The sequence below is a fragment of the Ammodytes marinus genome (genome assembly GCF_949987685.1).
Source record: "Ammodytes marinus genome assembly, chromosome: 9".
In the NCBI taxonomy this organism is placed as follows: Eukaryota; Metazoa; Chordata; class Actinopteri; order Uranoscopiformes; family Ammodytidae; genus Ammodytes; species Ammodytes marinus.
Genome location: NC_137213.1, coordinates 7,705,931 through 7,733,611, shown reverse-complemented (window position 1 = coordinate 7,733,611; position 27,681 = coordinate 7,705,931). Strand labels below are relative to the sequence as shown.

Sequence of the window (27,681 nt, the reverse complement as noted above, 5' to 3'; positions counted from 1 at the left end):
GCCGTTTCCTGTAATCGTACAGTGTTGTGAGACGGAGAAAGCCATGTGTGTCGATGCAAAGGTAAATTTAGCACCCCCAAATGTATTACTGTGAGTGTTGGGGCAGTGGATATGATGGTTATCTTCAGGTATTTTTGCCGAAAAACAGACGCAGACCAAGCGAAACAGTATTGCGGCCTAACCCGTGTCTGAACGTTGACGGGCAATGGTTATTGTGGCACGTTGCTTTGGTTTGGTCCGGTTTGTTGATGAGATTGAAAGAGTCCGGCGGACTGAATGGTTGGTAGTAAATGACAGAGAAGCGAGGTAACACTTTTAAACATTCAATACGCCGTGTTTAAAAGCCCAATTGTGTTTTCGTGGCCACCAAGGCTTTTGTAATAGGCACATCTTGGTCGCGACACGAGCTAATGCTAGCCGACGGTTTTGTGAGAAAGACTGCAACATACGAGAGGAGAGCATCCTAGCTGTCCAGCATCAGTACCCTGCTCCTCTGACTTCACTACTAACTAGTTTATTTAGCTGAATCTTCTCTGGGTAGTCCAGCTCAGTGTATTATCAATAATTTATTAGCCGACTGCTTTTAGTTTCTTTCCTAAACCTTGAATGTCACATTGAGTCCGTTTTCTGGACCGGGTGGCCACAGGTTAGAAGTTATATCCAAAAACAATGTTTTTGCTTGGAGTAATAAGTAATTGAAACTTTAGTTGTTATTGTTGTTGTTGTTGATAAATGAATGACTGTTGTGATCAACCTAACTCAAAGTCGATTCAACATGATCATGTCGGTCACAGACTTAAATAATTAATATGGTAAGTGTGTTCAAATAAAAGTTGTCTGTAATTTAGTAAAATACGCCCTTTGTTTTCTAAGAAATATAAGAAAAAAAATTGGAGCAGAGAGGGATACAATAACCAGTAGTTACAGAATATCTTATTGCCACATTGTACTCTTAGGGCGCACTCACACTAGTGCCGTTTGCCTGTTCCGTGCTCAGCACGATTCAGCACGATTCCCCCCCCTCCCCACTCCCCCCGCAGGCCCGTGCTCACACTGCTCGTGGCCTGGGCACACTTGCACCTTGCCTACGTCACCGTGCACGTTTAGGATTTGGAGCTTAGTCTACTTGTAGGCTATACGACTGTTTGTGAATATTTTCATCCGGCCAAATTTGCATCAAATATTCCACTTCCACATTAGAGCAACGAGAATCCTTAAGCTATTGTTTTTTTTTAAATGTAGTCTTGACGTAATAGGTCGCGGTGGACAGTCTCATATTTGTGCAGCACGCTGTTTATTATTAATATAACGGCCCGTCATCAGACCATATGTATCCGGATGGTTTTGTACACATCGATCGCTCCATCAAATCCAAGTCAGAACTTTTTGTATGGGCAGAGATCGTTTTTTTAAGTGTCTTTATAAAGTTTCTTGTTAAACCTTAGTGTAGGCTACTGTTTCCTTATCACCGGGCTGCGGTGTGTTGTTTTGGGTGCGTCTCCACCGCCATGCGTAAATGCAGTTATGACAGCTGACGGGAGGAAAAAGAAAAAAAATCATCTGACGAACGTGAGTAAACACGAAAACCTTTTTGCTGTGCTTTCTGAGCCGACCTAATTAGCTCTCTCCCTCTTTTATTAGCCCACACCTAGGCTTACACACACGTTAATTCTCACACATTATAGCTACAAGTCCAAGTGGTGGGCAATTCTGGTGCCGACTAGTAAGGCAGCGGACGTTAACGGACAATGCATCCTTAATAAATTCACGTCAGGAACGCCGCCTGTGCGCTTGCTTGTGCGCGTGTCATCTCATTAGCATCTGTACTTTGGCCACGGCACACCTCTCCCAGGTGTGCCGTGGCCAAGGGGCTGTTCCGTGCTGGAATACGGATGGCGTGGTCACACTAGCCAAACGTTCTAGACTTTAGTATGCTAATGAGCTTTGGCACGGGGCCGCGGCCCTAGTGTGAGTGGCCCCTTAGACCAGATTGTTCTTACCATTGAATGAAGCAAACCAACAGCTTTTGGGTCATTCATATCCAAGTAATTTACTTTTGCCTCATTGATCATCGATTCTCTTCTTTTACTAGCTCTTCACCTAAAATTTGAGAAGGATTGGACTGCCGACTATTTAGCTCCCATCTCGGAGTCTATTTAACGCTGTGCCCGTCTCCCTGTGTGGAGTGGGCAAGATGGCAGACCCCATCATGGACCTCTTTGAGGACACGCCCCTGTTTAACCTGGATGCTCTGCCGGACGACTCTTTCTCTCAGGGCTCCTCGGACCCCGTGGAGGAAGCCCTCAAGCTGGCGTTGGGCCAAGTTGACCCACCGACTGAGTCTGAGCTTACAGTCAACGCAGGCCTTAATGTTCCCGTAGCAGCTCCAGCCATCCCAGTTCAAGTCCAAATGCAGCAACCGGTGCAAGTGGCGACTGCTCAGACTGTTTCCATAGCTGCGGCTCCCACTGTAGCTCCGGCGCCTGTTAATACTATACCTCAGATCCAGGCCCGGACCACCATACCCATTGTGAGCAACGCCAGTGTGGCCACCAGTACCACTGTCCTGCTGACTGTTTCCAACTCCCCGACCACGACCACCACCGCCACCACGCAACAGTTCTCACAGATAACACACCAGCTCACTCCGCAGCAGTTAGCCGCCATCACACAGCAGGCGGGTGGTAAAATAGTCATTCTAAAAGGTCCCCAGGGTCAAGCCCAGGTGTTGCAGACTATATCAGGAGCCACGGGCCAGACCACTGGAAAGGTCATCCGAGTGTTGTCTGGCACTCAATTTAAACCCGGCATGTCCATACTACAAGGGGGGACAGTCTTGAATCAGCAGGGACAAGCTCAAGTCAAGGTGGGTACTGCGGGGGTGCAGAGGCTGCTGCAGTCTCCCAACGGGCCAGTCAAACAGATGCTGCTCACCTCCATGCCCCAGCAGACGCAAGGCCAGCAGGTTCAGGTGCAGATGGCACAAGGCCAAGTTCAGCCCCAAGCCGGCCAGATCCAGGTACAAGGCCAGGCGGGTCAGATCCAGCTCCAGCCAGCCATGCAGGGCCAAACCCAGGTAAGCCCCTGGGGTGTAAATTGCTGGTTACATCCCAATATATTAGATAAAATAATCGGACAACGATATGATATTAGACGATATCGCAAAGTCTGTCACAATATGACTTCCATTTGATTTAGGGGCCTGCATTCGATATGAGACGATGTCATATGTCCATTTAAGACAACCTGTTACATTTATATCGACTCACAAAAAACAACTCAAATATGATTTTACCTTTTTGATTTTTGAGCTACAGATAATTAAATTAAAAATAACAAATATTTTAGTGGAAATAGTGTCACACAGAGATATGCAGAGAGACTGTCAAAATGAAAGCGTACATATCAAAGACAGCAAAAGCTGATGCTGGAGTGGTTTTCTGGTTTGCTCATTGTTGAAGAGTTTCTCAAGCTGTATTTTCAGGTCACTCTCTTTCCTGATTGTCATACTCTCCTTGTGTGTATGTGATTCCAGGGTGGAGAAGCAAAGCGGATCACCCTGGTTCTCCAGCAGGCCTCCCAGGCTGGCACAGCCGGTCAGCAGCTCACACAAGTCCAGCACGTTCAGACAGTCCAAGGGGGTCAACAGCAGCAGGGCCAAGCTAGACTCGTGCTGGGTCAGCTCCCCGGAGGCAAACTGGTGCTCCAAGGAAGCCAGCTAGCTGCTCTGACCCAGGCCCGGGCTGGAGGTCAGGCTGGAGGGCAGCCCAAAGTCCTCACCATCCAGCTCCAGGTGCAGCAGCAGCCCAACCAACAGGGAGGAGTTAAGGTGAGAAACAAGTGTTTCACAGTCTGACGTACACGTCATTTCTTTTATTTTTTTATAAATAATTCCAAGTTCTGATGCTTTTCTTTTGTGGTGCTGCGTTATTCTAAGAAATTGTACAAACTCCCATTCATTTTCTATGAATGCAGCTGTGTTTAAGGTCTTGAATGTTACTGATATTGATCGAAGTAAAGGTTTTTGCAAGTACCTTCGATATTACCATTTGTTTGCTTGCTCTAAAGTTTTCAGACATCCCCCGTAGTCAATTATTGAAAATGCTGTATTCTGAAATCTTACCAGCTGTGAGCCCGAGATACCGCAACAAATGTGTCTGTGGGCCACCAATACTTTGTTTGCCAACATTTGTGTTGAGCTAGATTTTCTTTTTTCTTTTTTGAGAAACTAAGTTTCAAAGTAACTTAATAATGCATGTGCTATCTGTGACAGGGCACCACAACAGAATAGTCACTACTTATGTGTAGCTGGAACACATAAGTTCAAATGATGAACATTCCCACATTGGCTCTGCTATCTAGTATTCATTTGAAGTTGATTTTAACATTAGCTTCTTTTATTAGCCATAAAAAGACATTGATTGCTTTGATTAAGAATTTTTTTCCTGGGTCCTTTTTACATATGAGTAAATGGTTTCAGGTAAAAAGATCGGCATTGTTGGGGAGTGTGACATGACTTGTGTCTCTTTTCCCTCTCACAGTACCAACTGGTCTCAGGAACGGGCAACACTGGCAGCCCACAGATGCTGCAGATCTCACAGGGGCAAGGAGGACAGAGGGTTGCTGTGCCCATCAAAATGCTCCTCCAGCCACAGGTAGACCATCAGATATGCATAGACATTTTCTAATATTTTTAACATTACAGGATGGAGGCTAAGGGTTTTCTTCTGAAATGTGTCAGAAAATACAGAAATCTGCCTGTACCCCTGAACATTTTTATTTTCTTCCCTTTCTCACAGACGAGCGCAGCATCCTCGGTTGGCGGCACGGTGTCTGTGGTGAAGGTCATCAACACGTCTGCGGCAGGCCCCTCCACTACAACCACCACGCCGTCCGGGGCCATCCGTATCACCAAGGCCCCCGGCGAGCCCGCCTCTGTGCGACGAGTGGAGATCCTCTGCAAACAGGAGAAAGCAAACCGTATCGTGGCTGAAGCTATCGCCCGGGCCAAGGCACGTGGCGAGAAGAACCTGCCCAGAGTCCTCAACCAGGATGAGCTTCCGGCCACCCAGACCACCCCTGAAACGGGGGCCACTGTGACCGTGGTAACGACTGCTAAGAAAAAGAGCAGCGGCGGAGGAAGCAAGAAGAAAACTCCCGTCGCTGGAGGAGCCACGCCCAAGGCCGCAGGAGGGGGCAGCGCAAAGGCCAAAGTGAAGACCCCAGGAGGACAGACCGGGGTGGCTGGTGGCACAGTAGTAGCTGGTGGTGGGAACAAGAGCAAAAGCAAGACTAAGCCAAAGTACGTTTTATACATATGAAGAGAAGGGGAGGGATGAAAGAGAATCATTTGAATGTATAAAACAACATGTATCACTGTCCATTTGCTGCCACTTACGCCTACATTAAGCCTTTGTCTTTCCTCTCTTCCACCTTTCTGCAGCACTATTACGCTGGTGGGAGCAAAGAAAAGAAAGAGAAACGTGTCCTCGGACCACTCTGACGGGGAGTTGAGTCCCGCCTCACCCACTGCGCTGGAGGACGACTTGACCACGGTACAAACACGTGCATGTCACGTCATTGTGATTCAATGTTTTTGCAGAGTGGTGTTGCGTTAGTCGCACGTTAATTCTGACATTTGCCTCATCAAAACATTTTAGCTCTACGAAAACACTGAAGCCAGAAGTTTGTTTGGACCAGTTTTACTCTTGTCATTCTCAGCCCAAATGTCTGTTTGCTCAGAACTATAGTCGTTGTGGAGCCTTGTGCCTCCCTATGAGAGGGTTGACATGTCCATTTAACCTCTGGCACACGCTAATTCTTGAAAATCATGTTTGATCATGTGGTTATACTAGCCTAAATGGCACACTAGTCAATGTTAAAATGAGCATGGGAGGTGACTGATATATGTCTAGTGGTGCCTGGCATGCACACAGTATTGCACTGGTTCTTGTTCTTTTCTCATCCTACATACATTTGACATTGCACTGTTTGCACATGCAGATCTCATCTTACATCTGCTTGAATCTTTTTGCTTGACCTTTTTAAAAACACACTAAACATACGCCTCACTTTTGGCCAGCAGAGGCGCTCCAATCGCGTGCTGAAGAGGAAGAAGTACACAGAGGATCTGGACATCAAGATAACAGATGATGAAGATGAGCAGGAAGACGTAGATGTTACTACAACGGCCACAGCTGTTGCCTCCATCAGTGGTGGGACGGCAGCGCTGCTCAAACAGGAGCTGGAGCTGGATGCGGACGGACAGCCTAGCATGCAGTTCTTTGTGGTGAGTGTAGACATATTGTAACCATTTTCTGATGAGATTAAAGTGATTTTCCTGAAAGATGCACAGTGATTGAAATGTTCTGGGTTGAATTATACATAATGTGAATCTTAATTAAGACGATTGAAGGTGTGTAGGTCAACAGCTTACTCCTTTTTTTTTTTAACAGGAAAACCCAAGTGAGGAAGATGCTGCCATTGTAGACAAAGTTCTGTCGATGAGGTTAACCAAGAAGGAAGTATGTTGATACCAATTCTAATTTATTTCAATGTGATTCTTTATTTTATTTTATTTAATCTGATTTTGAGAATCGTAAAACAATTGTTCTTCTCTCCAAGGTGTGCCAGGGCCAGTACACCACTGTTGAGGAATTCTTTGTTAAATACAAGAACTAGTAAGTTTCGATATCTTGCTGCATACCTTTGGCCTTGGCACTTGACACTATTTCTTGAGGAAAGATCCAAATGAGTAAAACTTGGTTCTCCTGTTCCCAGTTCATACTTACACTGTGAGTGGGCCAGCATGCAGCAGCTGGAGAAGGATAAGAGGATCCATCAAAAGCTCAAAAGGTTCAGGGCCAAGCATGCACAGATGAGGCGCCTCTTCCAGGAGGTGAGGGGGAAGCAAATACTCAAACCTCTTATTTTACGATGGGGTCCAGCTGCTAAAACCATATCTTTGTGCATATCTTTGATGTCTCTTACCCTCTTGTTCTTTTTAGGAGGAGGAGCCTTTTAACCCAGACTATTTAGAGGCAGACAGGATCCTGGATGTTTCTAACAGTGTGGACAAGGACAATGGCGAGGTGAGATACCACGAAGTCAAGAAAGTCTTTATTTATTTTTTCTGAAATAGCTATACATTCAAGACGTGCTTTCATTGTTTCCCCCCCTAGCCTGTTATCTACTACTTGGTGAAGTGGTGCTCTCTGCCGTATGAGGACGCCACTTGGGAACTAAAGGAGGACGTAGATGAGGGCAAGGTCGAAGAGTTCAGCAAACTTGCAAGCCGACAGCCTCGCCTGAAGAGAACGGTGAGCAGTCCTACTAACTGCTGATATAAAAAGCAAGAAATGTATGAGGGAAAGGCGTGGCAACATGTTAGGAACCCGTGTAAAATAACAAGCATTCATCCCGTTTTTTTCTTCTCTCTCCTCAGACACGGCCGAATGCCACTGGATGGAAAAAGTTGGAGGAGTACAGAGAGTACAAGAATGCCAACACACTCAGAGAGTACCAACTAGAAGGAGTAAATTGGCTTCTCTTCAACTGGTACAACAGGTATAAATCACACACAGTCTCTATTCTTGTGTGGTAAAGTGCATTTTGATGCCACACAGTCAAACTGGATTAGTTGCTAAGGTTCTATAATGAAGGCAGAAGCTGTTGCAGTCGTTGAATTAGTATTGCGGTAGAGCATAACGTGAAGTAGGCGTAGTCTCGTCTATATTCTGGGAAAGGGTTTGGAATGATGCTTGTTAACTGCTGCTCCAAAAGCTTCACTAATTACTCTGTTTGTTGTCTCTCAGGCAAAACTGTATCCTAGCAGATGAGATGGGTCTGGGGAAGACCATCCAGTCCATCGCGCTGCTCTCTGAGATCTACGATGCTGGCCTCCAGGGCCCTTTCCTGGTCATTGCTCCCCTCTCCACCATCACCAACTGGGAGAGGGAGTTCGGCACGTGGACCCAGATGAACGCCATCGTCTACCACGGCAGCCTGGCCAGCCGACAGATGATCCAGCAGTATGAGATGTACTGCAAGGATGACAAGGTGGAGTTATTGATGACCGTATGATTGTTGTAGATTATGGTTACCGATGTGACACGTGTCTGATGAGACTTTTCATTCTGTTTACAGGACCACTTGATCCCAGGCGCTTACAAGTTTGACGCGCTCATCACAACCTTTGAGATGATTTTATCTGACTGCCCAGAGCTGAGGGAGATCTCCTGGCGCTGTGTGATCATTGACGAGGCTCACCGCCTCAAGAATCGCAACTGCAAGCTGTTGGACAGTTTGAAGATGCTGGATCTGGTGAGTTAACCACAGTCGAATTTGGATCTTACAACAAAACCAAAAAAAAGCGCAAACAATAAAGGATGTCTGCTTGTCCAAGAATCTCTCTTATGGTTAAGTGTTTCACTCAAGAAATACTTGATCTTTGAATTAACCCATTGATGACTATGGCAATCTAGGATGCATGTCCTTAATGCCTGTGGATTTTCTGAAAAAATAGTACGAATTGTCAAGTCTACCAAAACCTTAATATCTAAGCCTGCGTAGCACATAGAAACATGAAATAAAATACATTTAAAAGTTAAGGTTCACAGGTTTTATTTAAACATGCTCCCTTAGCGCTTACAAACCAACACATTTTTCAAAAAATCGTCAAAATTAGATGGGGGAGAAAAAAAAGAATAAATAATATAAAATATTTAAAAATAATGTGCTAAATGAGGTTATAATCCTGCTTCCTTTTAGCATGGGTAGTAGTGACTGAGTGTGCAGTGGAGGGATAAAGATAGACAGATATAGGAAAGAGAAGATAGCTTTATTTTATTATTTAGTTCAGTTATCACTGGCACCATAAATACGACTTCCCAGTACAACTGGAACGCAGACTGACTCCTGCTGTCGGAAGCCGATCAGCTGGTCCAAACGGCTGTATACCACGGAGATGAAAACAAAACTGAAACTTAACTATCGCCTGGCTGGGCTGAATTTGAGTTGGAGCAGCAAAATATAGCCTAAATTCATAAATATTGTTAATAAATAGATGCAATGTGTTGTGTGATTTTCGTCAGTAGTCTATAGTAGACCTTGATTCTGCGCTCCGAACGCCACTAACTGTTCTGTAATACACTATCACTGACACATCTTGCATATTTTTTTTATTATTTATTTATTTATTTATTTTTAGTTTTTTTGATTGGCGTGATTTTCGGCAAACCACACAACTTTTGGGTGGTCACGTGGTCTTAAAAAATCAACAAAACCCACCTCATGTGTATTTGAACCAATGACGGTGCATTCTATGTTGCGCACGCCATGAAAATTAGATAAAGTAACAATGCTGCGCAGCATCAGGCAGGAGATACAATGTGGCATCGCGCAGCAGCCGTCATCAATGGGTTAAATATAAAATGTTGCTTTTCCTTAATGCACTCACTTTAGCATTGGCTTAATAAGAACTTTTCCTCATCTGTTATGGTCATATGGTTGTTTATGTTTCTATAAATAACACAACTTTGACTTCTCTCTGGCTGATGAATATGTGGCCTCCTGTCTTCTTGCACTGTCTCTCCTCCCTCTGTGCTTCTCTGCTTACACTGTATTTGTGTTGTTTCTCCCAGGAACACAAGGTGTTGTTGACCGGCACTCCTCTCCAGAACACTGTGGAGGAACTTTTCAGTCTGCTTCATTTCCTGGAGCCTGCTCAGTTTCCCTCTGAGACCGAGTTCCTCAAAGACTTTGGAGACCTCAAAACAGAGGAACAGGTGTGAAAGATACACAATCATACTCCAACACACACCTGCCAGTGTTCTTTGTCTTGCACATCTGCACATTTAACTGGTATTACATAGGCGTCACTGAGCCCTTTCTTTTTTTGCCATAGGTTCAAAAGCTGCAGGCCATCTTGAAACCCATGATGTTACGAAGGCTCAAAGAGGATGTTGAGAAGAACTTGGCACCCAAACAGGAGACCATCATTGAGGTAAGTGTAAATAGTGTGCATCCAATGTAAACTCTGCTGTGTGGAGATCTTAATGACACCAATAAAACAACCATTTGTTTCTTTGAATGTGTTTCTCTCAGGTTGAGTTGACGGATGTCCAGAAGAAATACTACCGGGCCATCCTGGAGAGGAACTTCACTTTCCTCAGTATGGGGGCAACCAGTAACAGCAACGTCCCCAACCTGCTCAACACTATGATGGAGCTACGCAAGTGCTGCAACCATCCCTACCTCATCAATGGTATTGCATTATAATATTAAACCAGTGTTGTGCAGTGTTGATGAGTTTAATAGTATCCTCTCTGCTGATGTTGGCTGTGATGACCAACAGTCTAGGTTGTCTAGCTCTTTGTACTGGGCAGCTTGCTGGCTGTGTGTCTGTTTGTTATATTCCGTACAGTTGTACATGTATGTATGCATTTGGTGGCATTTAGCAGAGTAGGCTTATGTGAAATCAGAGGGGAAATGTTTCTGTCAAGCTGCCTTCACTTGATAAGCACTCTGAGCTGCACTTTATGCAGACAGTGCTGTGAGATCAGCCTCATGGGTCAGTAATATATGCTGTGTAAACAAGAACTGCAAATTAACAGTGATGAAAAATACAATAACTCTGTTTTCAAACAGATGCATTTATCTTTGGAAACTTCAAGTTTTACTTTATGATTCAACCCATGTCAACTTTGATATGAATACACTTTGAAAAGTCAAATGAACACATGAAATATACATTTATGGAGCAGCTATCCAGATTCATAAAACTTTATTGTCTAAGCTAAAATCGTCTTTGATTTCACTAATTGTGAAAACTAAAGTGGTTGTTAAGTAATTCCTCCATAGATCACTTGTACAAAGACTAATCAGGACTTCTTACGGTCATGGATTTGTTATGCCTAATTCAAATGTCATGCACATCAGTCTTGTTTTTGTTGTCCATTTAAATACCTCCATCACCACTGGTTAACCGAGCTAGTTTCGAAGCACAAATTGTCTGATGAGATGTTGTCGTTTCTTAATTTGAAACAATTAAGCATTACCACTTTTATGATACAGGTGATTTAGTAGTAGAGCTGAGATTCCGCTCATGAAAAGCTATCACTGTTGGACCGCATGCTAAAATGTTGTCTCTGCTTCGGTCTTGTCCAGGCGCGGAGGAGAAGATCATAGCGGAGCTGCGGGGGGTGTACGACCCCATGGCTGCCGACTTCCATTTGCAGGCCCTGATTCGCTCGGCCGGCAAGCTGGTGCTACTGGACAAGCTGCTGCCTCGCCTCAAGGCTGGCGGCCACAAAGTGCTCATCTTCTCCCAGATGGTGCGCTGCTTAGACATTCTGGAGGACTACCTCATCAACAAGAGGTAAGAGGGCCGAGGCATATTTCAATGCAACCGATGATTTTTGACAAGAGAAAAATATTCTATGTGCCCGTACTTGATGTGTTAACTAAAGGTATGTAAACCTACCTTTTACAGATACCTTTATGAGCGCATAGATGGCAGAGTGCGTGGGAACTTACGTCAAGCTGCCATCGATCGCTTCAGCAAGCCTGATTCAGACCGCTTTGTCTTCCTGCTGTGTACCCGAGCCGGCGGCCTGGGTATCAACCTCACTGCTGCTGACACCTGTGTGATATTTGACTCTGACTGGAACCCTCAAAATGACCTGCAGGTACAAGATAGTGCTGTACTGTATACAGTGTGTTAAATGACAAGACCAAGAACCACAAATCATCTTAACATTTATTTCTTTGCTTACAAGTATGTTTTTGCATTTAATGTTGAACATTGGGAAATAGTATTATCTACTTATGATGTTCTTTTGACCCTATGTTTATTCTTCTATCAGGCCCAGGCGCGGTGTCATCGTATTGGCCAGTCTAAGGCGGTCAAGGTCTACCGTCTGATCACTAGGAACTCCTATGAGAGAGAGATGCTGGATAAAGCCAGTCTGAAGCTGGGCCTGGACCGTGCTGTCCTGCAGAGCATGAGTGGCAACAAAGAGACCAACGCCAACGGGGTAAGACACTCTCCTGTCCTGAACATCATACAACCAGGTCATTTTTAGGTTGATCAGTGGTGTTAGTTATTGACTTTCTTTGTCACCTTTTAGCAAATCCAGCAGTTCTCCAAGAAGGAGATCGAAGACCTGCTGAGGAAGGGAGCCTACGCTGCTATAATGGAAGAGAGTGATGAAGGAAACCGCTTCTGCGAGGAGGACATTGACCAGATCCTTCAGCGCAGAGCCACCACCATCACCATTGAGAGCGAGGGCAAGGGCTCCACCTTCTCCAAGGCCAGCTTTGTGGCCTCTGAGAACCGCAATGACATCGCCCTCGATGACCCTGAATTCTGGGAGAAGTGGGCCAAAAGAGCCGACATAGACATGGACACCCTCAACCGCAAGGTAAGGGCGGGGTGTTTTTTTGAGTGCTGATTGACACAGCATGTAAAATACTGCAATACTATCTTATTTTCTTGAACATAGGTCTATATATATTTTCTTTTGTTATTGGTGATAATGTACAAGTGAAAACAAGTACGTGCACGCACACAAACAACAACAATATAAACCAACGACAAGGGAAACTAAATACAGACAATAACAAAAAATGATTAAATAAAGATTAGACAAGGCATGGTACACGCACTGGACTTAATTAAATTTGGGTAGAGAACGGAGTGAAAGATGAGAGGAAAGAAAGGGAACGGAAGACAAAATGTATCTTATACAATAGGCGATATAGTTTTTAATTGAGAAATGATTTTATATATTGCCTCGAGTAATATGTCATTGACCAAATGTTACTTCTTCTCCAAAAAGAACACCCTCGTGATTGACACGCCCAGAGTCCGCAAGCAGACGCGTCAGTTCTCCACTTTACGAGGTGAAGGTGGAGACCTGTCTGATGCGGAGAGCGACGATGAGTATCCACCTGCCAACTCCAGACAGTCACGTTCCTCCCGACGCTCTGAACGTCACAGTGGAGTGGGTTACGGCCGCACTGACTGTTTCCGGGTGGAGAAACACCTCCTTGTCTATGGGTACATAGACTTTGATAATAGTTTTTTATGTTCTATCATTTTATTTTAATATGAATTGGTCAATTTATACTCCTTTTTATTGTTGTCCTGTTCTCACAATATTATCTTTTCTTTTTTCTTTTCTCCAGATGGGGTCGCTGGAAGGACATCTTATCCCACGCCAGATGTAAGCGTCGTCTGAGTGATCGTGACGTGGAGACCATCTGTCGTGTCATTCTGGTCTTCTGTTTGCTTCACTACCGTGGAGATGAGAACATCAAGAGTTTCATCTGGGAGCTTATCACACCGCCAGAGAACGGGCGTGAACCCCAAACACTACTAAACCACTCTGGTAGGAGCTGTGCACAGATTCCAAAAAAACATTAAAAGGATGCCAACTATCTCTGAAAGAAATGATAACTGATTAGCCAGTTCAAATGTCTACTATTTAAATGTTTATTAATTTAACTTTTCTCTCTCTCTCTGCCTAGGCCTGTCTATCCCTGTTCCAAGAGGCAGGAAGGGTAAGAGGGTAAAAGCTCAGAGCACATTTGATGTTCAGAAGGTGGAGTGGATCCGCAAGTATAACCCTGACACCCTTCTCGTGGACGACAGCTACCGCAAACATCTCAAGCACCAGTGCAACAAGTCAGTGGGGCCCAATCAGCTGTGTGCTTGTGTGCGTTTGTCATCCATGCCCAAACACTAAAACCTTCCATCTCTCTCTCTCTCTCTCTCTCTCTCTCTCGCTCTCGCTCTCGCTCTCGCTCTCGCTCTCGCTCTCGCGCTCTCTCTCGCGCTCTCTCTCTCTCTCTCTCTCTCTCTCTCTCTCTCTCTCTCTCTCTCTTAAGGGTGTTGCTGAGGGTGCGAATGCTCTACTACCTAAAACAGGAGGTGATTGGTGAACATGGAGACTCTGTGCTAAAAGGGGCCAACTTCAGGTAACTGCCGCAAAATACACACACGCACACACACACACACACACACACACACAGGCTCTATTACGGACTTCCACTGTGGTGTACTTGAAAACAGTTTAACATGCATTCATTCCTCTTCCAGGGAAGTGGATATCTGGATGCCTGAGATGGAGCAGCAGGAGGTACCTGCAGGATGGTGGGATGGTGACGCAGACCGCTCACTGCTCACTGGCGTATTTAAACATGGTAGGTTTTTCTCCATCTATAAGCTCATAACCTTTATGACAAGAGTTTGGGGATTTGTAATGTCTTAAATACAAAAAGGTTTCTTGCTCAGTGTTATTTATATTCCACATTACTGTAACATGTATCAATCTGCTCCAGTTGCCTCAGATCTGTTTCTTGTTAATGCAGTTTCTTATTTTTATTTTTTAACTCTTTTATCTGTGTTACCAGGTTATGAGATGTACACCACTATGCGTGCTGATCCCTGCCTATCATTCCTGGAGAGAGCTGGTCGGCCTGACGATAAGGCCATTGATGCTGAACAGCACACTGGTGATGCTGAGATGGGAGACGAGTGAGTGATTCTGACTAACATGGCAATTTAAAACGTATTTGCTGATATATTTGTAGCAGACTAACAAGTCACCATTGTACATTGTACTTTTTTTTTCACATTCATGGTTGGCTTCAAACTTCACCTGTCATTATAATTTGAACTAAAATGATCACAGTCGCACTCGCCTTTCCCTGTTTAATGGTGCTTCTTTATGTGTGTTACCTAGTCCTGACTATGATAAGTACTCAGAGGACCCAGAGTTCAAGCCTGCGCCAAGACATGCCAAAGACCTTTTCGACGAGGTACGAATATGAGCCATCACATAGATTCTATCTGGGTTGAATATTTTGGAACAATGTGACAGTTTTGAACAATTGAATTGAGTCTCTGTTTGAACTTGTTCTCCAGGCCGACTCCATGAATGTGGACGATGAGATATCTGTGGAAGACAAGGTGGGGCCAGTGATCACAGAGAGCGTATCCAGTCAGAGCGGTGCGTGTGGCTGGCCCTCCAGCTCATCCCTTACAGCGCGGATGCGGCGGCTGATCACAGCTTACCAACGCAGCTACAGGCAGGAGCAGCTAAAGCAGGAAGCAGAGGCAAAGGGTGACCGCAGGCGCCGGCGCTGCGAACAGGCCAGCAAGCTGAAAGAGATTGCGCGGCAGGAGCGCCAGCAGAGGTACTGGTGTTACATCACATTTTGTCTCCTACATCTCAGAAAAACAATGGTTATATTTTCCTGTATACATGTTTTCCAAGGGCTAAGTTATGTCATTATTAAAGGCTTTTACTAAAGTAGGAATGTGCAGCGCTCATAGTAATGTATAATTAATTTTTATTCTGGCTATTTTAACTTTCTATTCTGTTTTATAAATGTGTTCCCGTCTGATTCTTGCTGTCGATATGACACATAAAGGGTAGCCTGTGGAATTTTCAAAGAAACAAATTATGTTTACTTTCGGTCTTAATCATCAAAATGCATTGTGTATATCCTTGAGGTATAACAAATGTGATTGTACCATTTCCTTCCTCCTGAAACATTTGCAAAAACAAATGTTTGTAATAGCAATTACAATTTTGTAATAGTAAACCATTTATGTTTAATATAATTTTTCCCTCTTGCCTGTCTTTGATAGATAGATAGATAGATAGATAGATAGATAGATAGATAGATAGATAGATAGATAGATAGATAGATAGATAGATAGATAGATAGATACATACATTGATTGATTGATTCTTCACTTTCCTTCTGTCTTTTCCAGGTGGACACGCAGGGAAGAGTGTGATTTCTACCGTGTTGTATCGACGTTTGGTGTGGAGAAGATAAAGAAGGAGCTAGGTCTACCCGAAGTCGGTGACCCTGAGTTTGAATGGACCCGCTTCCGTACCTTTGCTCGTCTGGATAAAAAAACGGACGAGAGCCTCAGTCGGTACTTCCGCTCATTTGTTGCCATGTGCCGGAGGGTTTGCCACCTGCGCCCAGGCCGTGGTGAAGGTAAACACTTCCAAAATTAATTTAACTTAGCCACATTAGCAGCAGCCAAAGTGTTTGATTTTTGTGACGGCTCACAATTTTCACTCCAACACTAGGTAATTAAAAGGCTACTGGTGACTCCAGTGTTTATACACAGCTAAATTCATTATTTTATTCTAAATATGTCAATTTACAGTTTTCCTTTTTTTGGCAGATTGCTAGAAATACTGTTTGTTTCCAGAAACAGTAAATATCTCTCTTCTCATCCTGCTCAGAACAATTGGAGCTCTCCCAGACTGTGGCCCCCATCACTGAAGAGCGTGCGTCCCGTACACTTTACCGTATAAGCCTCCTTCGTCGCCTACGCGAGCGAGTCCTGCCACAGCCTTCCCTGGAGGAGCGTCTGTCTCTGGCTCCCATCAGCTCCGAGCTGCCCAATTGGTGGAGCATACCAGAACACGACCATCAGCTGATGCTGGGCGCTTCACTACACGGCGTGAGCCGCACCGAGATCTCCATCTTCACAGACACGCAGTTCACCTTCACTCAGGCCCGGGATGACTTCATGGCGAACCAGCAGGTCCCTCCCCCTCCACCCCCCCCTCCAGCCCCGTCCATCATGCCCCTTGGCCAGATCAAACCCGAGGAGGACGTGCCAGGTCTGAAGGCAGAGCTGGTGGAAGAGGACATCCGCTTGTCTGGAGGTGACGTCACTCCTATCCTGCAGAGTACACCACTGAGACACCACGATGGCAAGGTGCGAGGGCCGGGCTGGAGCCTGAAGAGGAGCAGGGGGAAGGTCGGGAAGTCAGGAAGGAAGGGAGAAGGAGAAGGAGGGTCGGACTCAGATTCTGATTCTGATTCAGGCTCTTCGTCATCCGGCCGATCAGGGAGCAGCGATGAAAGTGGAGAGAGTGAGGATGAGAGGGAAAGAAGTAAGTTGCTTGATAAAGAGAAAAATGTGCAATGCTGTTGAAATAATCAAAACACATTGAATGATACCCCTTTTTTGTTCCTTAGCAGGCATGAAACTGGGTGACGGGGATGAAGATAATAGTTTACTCTCCATGACTCCATCTCAGGACGGCATTCTTCCTCCTGATCCTATCAGAGTGGATTGGCCCAAGGTAATAAATGTTACGTTTACTCAATGTTTGCCTAAACTTGATTGACATTTTCAAAGCATTTTATTAAAGGGATAAACCAGGATATTTTGTTGTTTTAAAATAACTGACTTGAGCGTCTCCCTCTTTATCACAGGACCGCGTGTTGATAAACCGTCTGGACAGTTTGTGTACACTGGTGCTGTCTGGTCAGTGGCCCTCAGGGCGGCGCTACGTGCCTGAGGCTCAGCTCATTCCGGGCTCCGAGCTGACCGGAGATGAGATGGCATACACAAGAGTGATCCGCAAACCCAGCGGCCCCGGGGCAGAGGGAGACGATGGAGAGTTCACTGTCAAGCTCCTCAAGGTGAGAATCTGAGAGGCTTCAGTGCAAGATCTGTCCAAATAATTCAAAGGTGGAGTCAGCGATTCTGGAGACTGCTTGTTTTCAAAATCACTTTTTTGTGCCCACAAACAATACGGATAGGTTGTGATTTTGAGATATGCACTGATTTGGACAAATAGTGATTTTTGTCAACAAGCGTTTTCCAGAATCGCCAACTTCTTTTTTCAGTGGCCACTTTGACTTAATTTGAGGGCTCTCTTTTGTCTTTCACCCTGTCAGGAGGAAGGACTGAAGCTGACCTTCTCTAAGCATGCCTTGATGTCCAATGGATCACCGGGAGAGAGCAGCGGCCGCAAGAGGCGCAAGGACCAAGAGGTACAAATGTCAGCTTTACATGTTCCACTAGAATACAGGAAGAGTTGGAGACTAAAACTAAACTGCTTCGGATTTAGTTTGATTACCATCCTTTGTCTGTCCTTCAAGTTATGCGACCCAGACATACTCCTTGATCCACTAGAACGCACTCCTCGGCGTAGGGACCCTCCCACCTGGTTGAAGGAGAACCCCGAATATGAGGTGGAGGGAGATATGCTGGAGGTACATTCACAACACTTGATCAGTGATGGAATAGGACAAACAGTTGATCAATTGTTTATTCATATTGCGCTATTTATAGAAAGACCTTGGTCTCAGGTTGACTAGTGCCTCGTTTCCACCGAGTAGAGCGGGTCGGATCGGAGCGGTTCAGTCCGGGTAGTTTGGTTTTTCATTTGCCAAAAGTTGGGTAGGGTACGGTTTAAGCGCACCTAACCGCTCTGAGCCGCTCCAAATCTCAGTACTCCTCCGTAGGGGTACTAGCCGCCTGAAAGGGTGCCGAAAATGCGGAGCTACACACTGCCGTCATTTGATTGGCCGAAAGAATCATTTCCGCCATGTGTAGTCACCTCGGCAAGAGTCTTGTGTTTTGGCGAAAATGTGAGCGCAGCACTGTTTATTGTATGGTGTTTTTCCTCGTCAATAAATTAATCAGTTGGTTACACTGTGTCCCACTGCGTAGCTGCCGCAGCCAGCACTGTTCGCTCACTGTCTCTATGAGTTGCACCGAGCCGTCTCTGTGTGTTTACGCCATAGCCTAGATAGTAGTAAATACACGCTCACAACAACACGGGGGGAATAAATAAAAAAGCGGCTGGTTTGACTGAGCAAAAACGAGAGACCGCTGGCTTGACCACAGTTGGTCGAAAGAATCATTTCCGCCGTGTGTAGTCACCTCGGCTAGAGTGAAGAGAGTCAGTGTGTTTTGGCGAAAATGTGAGCGCGGCACTGTTTATTGTGTGGTGTTTTTCCTCGTCATTAAATGAATCAGTTGGCTACACTGTGTCCCACTGCTACGATGTCACGAAGCTGCCGCAGCCAGCGCTGTTCGCTCACTGTCTCTATCAGTTGCACCGAGCCGTCTCTGTGCTCTCAACAACACGGGGGGAATAAATAAAGAAGCGGCTGGTTTGACCATGCAAAAACAAGAGACCGCTGGCTTGACCACAGTTGTTCCACAGCCCGATAGTTTGACCCACATTCTGGCGGCGGCTATCGCAGTCCAGCCTAAACCCCGCCCCACCAGTAAGGGTAGGGTCATAAACCCCGCCCTAGGGTCGGCGGTGGAAACAACACCGAGATTCTTAAAAGTGAGCTGTCCCGCTCTGAGCTGCTCCGACCCGACCCGCTCTACTCGGTGGAAACGAGGCATAAGAAACAAAATGTCTGATCTATATAATAATGGATAGGATTTATATAGCGCTTTATTGCTAAATCACGTCCCTGCTTTTGTTTCCCCAGCTTCTTGTAAATAGGAGCAAGAGGAAGAGGAGAAGGAGGGCAGACAAAGCCCTGACGGGCAGCGAGAAGGTCAAAATCATCAACATGAGGACAGGAAAGAAGGTAAGACATGCATTAACTGGTATCATACACTTGATTTGTCTGACATGTGTTATTTCTGGCTAACACAAACAAATTCTCCATTTTTAGGTTGGAAATGCTTTCTGTCCGATGCTGCAAGACCTGAGGGAATATCTAGAGGAGAATGCAGATAATGCTGTAGCGCCTGAGTGGTCTGAAACTGTTCGTAGCTCGGTACGTTCTCAAGACCGTATATATTATTTTATAATTTATATTATTATTAGGGCTGTCAAAATTAACGCGTCAACGCAGGGTGATTAATTTCTGGAATTAACGGCGTTCATTTTTTTAAACGCATTTAACGCATGCGCAGAATGATCCGCCCCGTACATCCCACCGGCTCTGTACTACAGTCATCTAACGTTGTGGCTGACCCAGGATCAGTAGCTGCGCGCAGCCAAAAATAGCAGCACGTTAGTTGCCGTGTTTTAAAGTTTTAAACTGCTAACGGTCACGTCTGTGTCGGGGGCATAGATAGTATATAAAATCAACTGCCGCGGCTGGCAGTTGATGTTGGGAGCAACAGGAGGAGAAACATTGTCCACTCTGTTCAGAGCCCGCAAGGACACAAACATCTGCAGTTTTCAGAGGTGTGTGTGATCAAACATCAACATAACGTCGGCTTCCTGGTACACATGAACAGTCCCCTAGGACGTGGTCGCGTCTACAAACGCACGCACAGACACACACACACACACACCGCGGACTGTAATCAAGTTGTATTTAAGAATGCACAACCTATAGGTTCACCAAATAAATGTCATTCTATAGCCTATCCTATATTTGCCCAAAGACATAGTAAAGAGACAGACCAATTGAATTATGGTTTGGTTTAAATTTATTTTCAGTATTAAAACCATAATTTGGATTTTCAATTAATAAACATAGCCTACTAATTTTAAATGTACATATCCACCTTCTGTCATTTATCTTTCCGTTCATACAACAATATACAGAGAAAATTCGAATTTTTCGGGCATATTTCGAATGGTAAAATTAATCGTGATTAATCCACAGAATCCTGTGATTAATCTGATTAAAAATTTTAATCGTTTGACAGCCCTAATTATTATTTTACAAGACTTGGTTCTGCAGTTTTCTTTAGAAATGTCACTTTTTGAAGGATTCTATTTGGTAGAAAAGCTGTTGAGGTCTGACATTAACAAATGTTTTATAGTATAACCATGTAAAAAAAAAAAGATTGGTGTTTTGCTGGAAGAGAATTTATCACATTTAGGTTCAGGGAGAGGTTTTCAAGGTTTTCTCCTAGATTGGTAAACTTTGGTCGGTAGAACTGTGGTTACTGTAGCATCAGAGAAAGGAAGCTGTGAAAATGCATCTTCCCATCTTTGTTTTTCAGAATAGACTTTCTGATATTCCTACAAATTTTTATTTTCCTAACAGGGCTTCCTGCCCGAGACCTTCTTCCATCGACTGCTGACGGAGCACTCGGAGATCCCTAAGAAAAGCAGGCGTCGCCATCACCACCACCATCACCACGTTCCAGTGCCCGCCTCCGAAGACCCCAACCTGGACGGAGTGGAGGAGGAAGAGGAGGAGGAGACTCTGGTCTCAGACGGAGCCTACATGATGGATGAGGAGGACCTGGAGACCTCCCATCACTTTCTCACCAGTCCGGACTTTGACGTTAAAATGGAGGGCGGCGACAGCCTTTCCCAAGGTGACTATGACAGCTCGGATCAAGAAGCGCTATTGGACGATGTCATCATAGCACAGAAGGACTCTGACTCCTCATCAAGCTCAGAAGATTGACTCAACCCCACGCTCCCTACACATCTGACTTGGTCCCCGTCTCAACAATGAATCATGTTATTCCTCATTTATTTTTACCTTATTATTATGTATCTAATTATGGATGACTGTTTTTTTTGTTGCCGCTTTTATTCATTTATTTTATATATAGATTTGTTTCCATGAAATGAGCAGGTTTGCACCCATCCGTTTTCTTTTTCATCAACATAATTGTGTTCCATCTTTGTCTGCTCGAGCCTCCTCTCTAACCTCTGACATGTGGCAAAAAGCTGAGTGTTCTCATGTCATGCCTCGTCATTCTCCTCCTCTTGCACCAAACCTTTTCTTTCCCATTACATTCCCAGCCATGACCAAAAGGGGACCCCTGCTGTACAGATACCCTTTTCTTATCTAAGAACCTCAATGCTGGTCCTCTAGCGCTACATGAAACTGGACATGTGTACTGAGCAGAGCCTGGATCCAGTTCCCCCAGACGTTGGGCCATATTTCCAGCGTCCAGACAAGTCTGTGAACTAAAGGGGGGAATCCAGTGTGTGGATGTACTGTTATTGTTTTCAATCTATGGGAGGGTTGGGGTCGAGCGGGAGGGAGGGGGAAAAGTGTATTAGTTACTGAAGCAGTGCTAGAAGGATGGGTGTATTGTACAATGTAGAGCTGGTCAATTGTGTACTTTGGTACAAAGATGACGGCAATGAGTTACTATTCTTGTTTTATGATCTGAGTGTATCTGTGAAATGAATAACAGCAATCTACAGTGAAAGCAAGTTTGTGTGTATTATTGTGACTTTTAGCCAGTACGACTAGTAAGGTTAACTGTTTGTACACAAGGTTGGTCAAGTACATTTCTCCCAGTGTGTAACACTTGTTCTATTTTCAGCAGATTTCATCCATTCATTCTGAACTGTAAGTTAGTAATGGACGCAATATGTTCACATACACAACTTTTGAGTATTAGATGGGAACAGTACTACATGGTAGCTGACATTGAGATATATTATTGGGTGATTGGGCTTTATTCAATACAAAATTGGTATTTATTGCTAAATTTCCAACATGAACTTTTTTTATTAAATACTCTGACAATATTGATGCACAAATGGTACTAATGATTGGGACACATTAAGCTTAGAATATGAGTAAATAATCATTAAATCAACCAATTAGAGAAAGTTGCATTGTCAAACACATTGGTGGCAGGACTTAAGCTCCTGTATCAAAGCATGGGCCATGATTGGTATTGGTATAACGAGATGGTGTTTGGGTTTTTTCCATCCTAAGAGACCTGCTCCCTGAAAGGCTCAATTCAGCGGATGGACCTAAATGTGGGTATAATTTATTCAAAGCCTTTGATAGAAGTGGATTTATGCAACGCACTAAACCTTGTTGATGGAGCTGGGGGCTGCACTGGGTATGTGTGTATGCAGAAAGTACATTTTGTTAATTGTGACAGTCTTTAGCTGAAATTAAGTAAGTGTTATTGCATGGTGTATGTCCTGTAACAAGAAAGCATAGAAGACAGCAGCACAAAATCCTGAAGTTCAAAATATTTAATGAGTCCTACATGGGGCAAAAGTGAAGACTTCAGATTCAACCCACATGCCTACTGCTGTATGATGACTGTTTAAGCAAAAGAAGAAAAAAATGACTTTATACACACCTGACAGTTGCAGTCAATAATGTTTGTAAGAATCGAATATTTATCGAACCCATAAATTATAGTATAGAGAGTATATCGGTTGGTCAGTAGCCTATGCTAAATTAAATTAAAGAATTACAAGAAAGAAACGTGTACCACACCCTCAAGTCTCCAAAAGTGGATAAAGTGTCAAACAGGATTTACATCATGTTGTAGTGCCTTTTCCTGATTTGACTTAGTTATTTTAATGTGACTTTGAAAATGGATAGACAAATCGTCTATAAAATTAACATATAAACACATAAATTAAAGCCAGTTAGCATTGACTTGTTGATTTGAAGGTCAACATACGTTTAGAGCAGCTTCAATTTAGTTCCATGTATAGGTTTATATTAGATGTCAAGTTTACATATAACCATTAAAATGCCCTTTCATACAGCCATTAATATTGTTTTTTATGAATGTAATCTCTTAAATACAGTATTTTATTTTGGAGCAGAGTATTTAATATTGATAGTAGGCCTATTGACAAAAGTGGTATATGCAATGAATGCAATTACCATCCTGCTGATTTTGCTTTCAGTCGTCGTTACACTAAAAAACACTAGATTACTTTCATTCAACTCTTAACAGCTGCCATTCACCATTCAAATTCAAGTCAAATTGATAGGGTACATTTGTTGCGATGTAACAACCTGATATAATTTAATATTAAAACTGCAAGCAGTGATGACCGGGCCCTCGCCCACACATGCTGCACGCCGGAAGCGCGGAAGTGTCGGCGACGCGCTCGATACGGATGATAGGACCTACGGTTAAGGAGTTATGGCCAATTTGTGGATAGGCGGCGCCCCCTATGGGTTGGTCGCGATAAGCTTAGAGGGACATGCTACCACATGACTTCTGCACATACCCAGCAAGTTTGATGATGATAGGACCTACGGTTAAGGAGTTATGGCCAATTTGTGGATAGGCGGCGCCCCCTATGGGTTCGTCGCGATAAGCTTCGAGGGACATGCTACCACATGACTTCTGCACATACCCAGCAAGTTTGATGATGATAGGACCTACGGTTAAGGAGTTATGGCCAATTTGTGGATAGCCCCGCCCCTGTGGCGCCCCCTATGGGTTAATCGCGATAAGCTTCGAGGTACATGCTACCATATGACATCTGCACATACCCAGCAAGTTTGATGATGATTGGACCTATGGTTAAGGAGTTATGGCCAACGTGTTATTAAGCCCCGCCCCTGTGGCGCCCCCTATGGGTTCATCGCGATAAGCTTAGAGGGACATGCTACCACATGACTTCTGCACATACCCAGCAAGTTTGATGATGATAGGACCTACGGTTAAGGAGTTATGGCCAATTTGTGGATAGGCGGCGCCCCCTATGGGTTGGTCGCGATAAGCTTCGAGGGACATGCTACCACATGACTTCTGCACATACCCAGCAAGTTTGATGATGATAGGACCTACGGTTAAGGAGTTATGGCCAATTTGTGGATAGGCGGCGCCCCCTATGGGTTGGTCGCGATAAGCTTCGAGGGACATGCTACCACATGACTTCTGCACATACCCAGCAAGTTTGATGATGATAGGACCTACGGTTAAGGAGTTATGGCCAATTTGTGGATAGGCGGCGCCCCCTATGGGTTCGTCGCGATAAGCTTCGAGGGACATGCTATCACATGACTTCTGCACATACCCAGCAAGTTTGATGATGATAGGACCTACGGTTAAGGAGTTATGGCCAATTTGTGGATAGCCCCGCCCCTGTGGCGCCCCCTATGGGTTAATCGCGATAAGCTTCGAGATACATGCTACCACATGACATCTGCACATACCCAGCAAGTTTGATGATGATTGGACCTATGGTTAAGGAGTTATGGCCAATTTGTGGATAGGCCCTGCCCCTGTGGCGCCCCCTATGGGTTCATCGCGATAAGCTTAGAGGGACATGCTACCACATGACTTCTGCACATACCCAGCAAGTTTGATGATGATAGGACCTACGGTTAAGGAGTTATGGCCAATTTGTGGATAGGCGGCGCCCCCTATGGGTTGGTCGCGATAAGCTTCTAGGGACATGCTACCACATGACTTCTGCACATACCCAGCAAGTTTGATGATGATAGGACCTACGGTTAAGGAGTTATGGCCAATTTGTGGATAGGCGGCGCCCCCTATGGGTTGGTCGCGATAAGCTTCGAGGGACATGCTACCACATGACTTCTGCACATACCCAGCAAGTTTGATGATGATAGGACCTACGATTAAGGAGTTATGGCCAATTTGTGGATAGCCCCGCCCCTGTGGCGCCCCCTATGGGTTAATCGCGATAAGCTTCGAGATACATGCTACCACATGACTTCTGCACATACCCAGCAAGTTTGATGATGATTGGACCTATGGTTAAGGAGTTATGGCCAACGTGTTATTAAGCCCCGCCCCTGTGGCGCCCCCTATGGGTTCATCGCGATAAGCTTAGAGGGACATGCTACCACATGACTTCTGCGCATACCCAGCAAGTTTGATGATGATAGGACCTATGGTTAAGGAGTTATGGCCAACGTGTTATTAAGCCCCGCCCCTATTCACATATTTCACATTTAAAGACTTCCTGTTGATTTTGGGGCGGGGCTTCAAGAGGCTTTTTTGTGGGGCCTGCAAAGATACATTTGGGTTATTAATTTGGTGCAGCTAGGTATAACACAGCCTGAGCTATGATGAATTGAAGTTTCATGAGGTGCGTATTTACGCGACACTTTGACCCCAAAAAGATCCCTGGTTCCGGGCTAACTTCCTGATCTTTTCGCAATTCCTTATCGGGCAAGGGTCTTTTGTATTTGAGAAGTGGTTTGACGTCCCTGGCGTCAAAACTCTAGGACTAGTTCGTCGAAATGCGAAAAGATGTAAAGTGGCGGTTTTAGGCACTAAATCCAACATGGCCGACTTCCTGTTGATTTTGGCTAATGACATATAAATTGCATTTATGTGCGCCTTGGGCCATTACATGTTGTCCTGTAATTTCAGGCATCTAGCCCAATTTTTGAGCATGCATTTGCTGAAAAACTGTTTTTGGCCATAGGGGGCGCAATTTTAGAGATCAAATCCTGAACCACTGATACATTAAAATTTTTTGCAGGTCTGATGGGTCCGCAAACTTTTTCAACTAATGCATGACGGGAAGGGGGTGAAAAGTGCCAAAAAAGAGTCGGAAAAAGAATAATAATAATAAGAACTAGAACTGCAAGCAGTTTTGACCGGGGGCCAAGCCTCCGACGCAACTCGTCGTCAACCGCTGCGCCGGCCGCTCACTTCACGGAATATGTGGATGTAAAGTTTTTGACCGTGGGATGTTCGGTGTGGGAGTTGTATAGGTATCATTGTTTATGGATGATTTTGCAAAAAAAGCCACGGTGGAACGATGCAGCTCAATTCACAGAACAAGTGGATGTCAAGTTTTTTAATGTGCGATGTTTGGTTGGCGAGTTATGAGCAAAAGCAGATTGTCAGCCTTGAAAAAATGGCGGCCGGAGCTAATTGCACAATGTAATGTCAATGGACATGCTAGCTGAGATTAGCATCCCGCCTTTTTTCTTTGATGGAAAAAAAAAATATCTAATTTTATTAAAAAGTCCCTTACACATTAATATTTGTTGGCCATATTTTTTATATAGACTCGTGTATGCCCCTTGATGCTTTCCCGTGAGTTTTAAGAAATTTTCTCTGGCCAATTAGGAGATATGAAATTTCCTAATTTATGGCGCCCCCTTATGGCAAAAATGTCCAATTTTTTTATTGAACGCAATTAAGGGTAGCCCCAACATATGTCTAAAATTTGGACTTGATCCGACTTATGATTTTGGATTTATGAATTTTTTCGTAAAACGTAGCTAATCAACAAATATTTAAAACGCTACCGTTTCGTTATCCATGGTCGGATCAAAATTCTTTTACACAAGTTTTTACCGTGTGGGTCGGTAGATGTTCTGTGCAAACTTTGGTGTCGATTGTCCAAAAATTGTGGGAGGAGTAGCGAAAAATATGTTTTTCAGTTTTCGCGATTTTGCGAAAAATCTATAATATCGCAAATGGGCGTGGCCTATGCCAAATGATGCAGCTGACTCCAGTGCATATGTGGATATAAAGTTTTAGACTGTGGGACGTTCGGTGTGGGAGTTATGACCCCAAACGCGTTTTCCTTTGTTATAGCGCCACCTAGTGGCCGGCATGTCTGAATTTTTTTGTATGCGTACACGGCCCGGACCTGGATCTAGTCATGCAATTGGCATGTCTGCACCCTTTACGGTTTGGGCTGTGGACACAGTTTTAGGTGACTACAAATAATAATAATAATCCTTACAAAAACAATAGGGTTCCCTGCCCCGCAGGGCTTGGGAACCGCGTTGCTTTGCATACAGCGGTCCCAGCCTGCTCGGGCTTGGCCCCCTAATAAGAATAAAAATCGTACCGATTACAATAGGGCTTTCGCACATGTCTGTGCTCGGGCCCTAATAAAGCCTGGGTTCTCATGCCCATCTTTAAAAAGAGCGAGGACAGTGGAAACGATTGGTTTGGTGCTTGAAATGGCAACTTCTGCTGTTGCGTTCAGGGCTCTTTGTTTGCTCGTACATTTATTTTGGACAAACGACAAATGGAAACTAGCGCCTATGCTATTTAACTGGTTGTTTCAATTAGCTAAACTAAATGTTAATTAGACAAAAATATTTGTTAATGCCATTTTTTCGTTCGTCCCTTCGCTGATTCAGGAAGTCACCTTGCTTGTCTTTCAAGCGATAATTATATGTTTTCCGACAACCTCTGAATCCAGCATCGGTTAGTGCCTCCTGCTGGTGCTGGGA

The 27,681-nt window shown here is 44.5% G+C and overlaps 1 protein-coding gene across 3 annotated transcripts; it reads left to right on the top strand.

The window, feature by feature from the left end:
- chd8 (chromodomain helicase DNA binding protein 8) lies at positions 1-21,739 on the top strand. 3 transcript variants are annotated; one of them, XM_080034452.1, is made up of 39 exons: positions 1-61; positions 2,093-3,076; positions 3,536-3,829; positions 4,542-4,655; positions 4,800-5,302; positions 5,444-5,555; positions 6,086-6,289; positions 6,456-6,524; positions 6,625-6,680; positions 6,781-6,898; positions 7,008-7,091; positions 7,182-7,319; positions 7,445-7,566; positions 7,815-8,058; positions 8,146-8,322; positions 9,642-9,785; positions 9,905-10,003; positions 10,105-10,264; positions 11,167-11,377; positions 11,492-11,687; positions 11,865-12,035; positions 12,129-12,422; positions 12,840-13,060; positions 13,189-13,391; positions 13,531-13,687; positions 13,891-13,980; positions 14,102-14,205; positions 14,416-14,539; positions 14,748-14,823; positions 14,930-15,201; positions 15,788-16,020; positions 16,275-16,934; positions 17,020-17,126; positions 17,260-17,469; positions 17,728-17,823; positions 17,932-18,045; positions 19,285-19,386; positions 19,474-19,578; positions 20,809-21,739. In XM_080034452.1, the coding sequence occupies exons 2-39, from the start codon at positions 2,195-2,197 to the stop codon at positions 21,175-21,177; spliced, it is 7,635 nt and encodes a 2,544-aa protein (XP_079890578.1). In that variant the 5' UTR covers positions 1-61; positions 2,093-2,194; the 3' UTR covers positions 21,178-21,739. The 3 variants fall into 3 exon arrangements, with proteins under 3 accessions (XP_079890578.1, XP_079890579.1, XP_079890577.1); XM_080034453.1 differs by lacking the exon at positions 17,932-18,045; XM_080034451.1 differs by having other exon boundaries at positions 17,728-18,045.
- Positions 21,740-27,681: the final 5,942 nt, after the last annotated feature.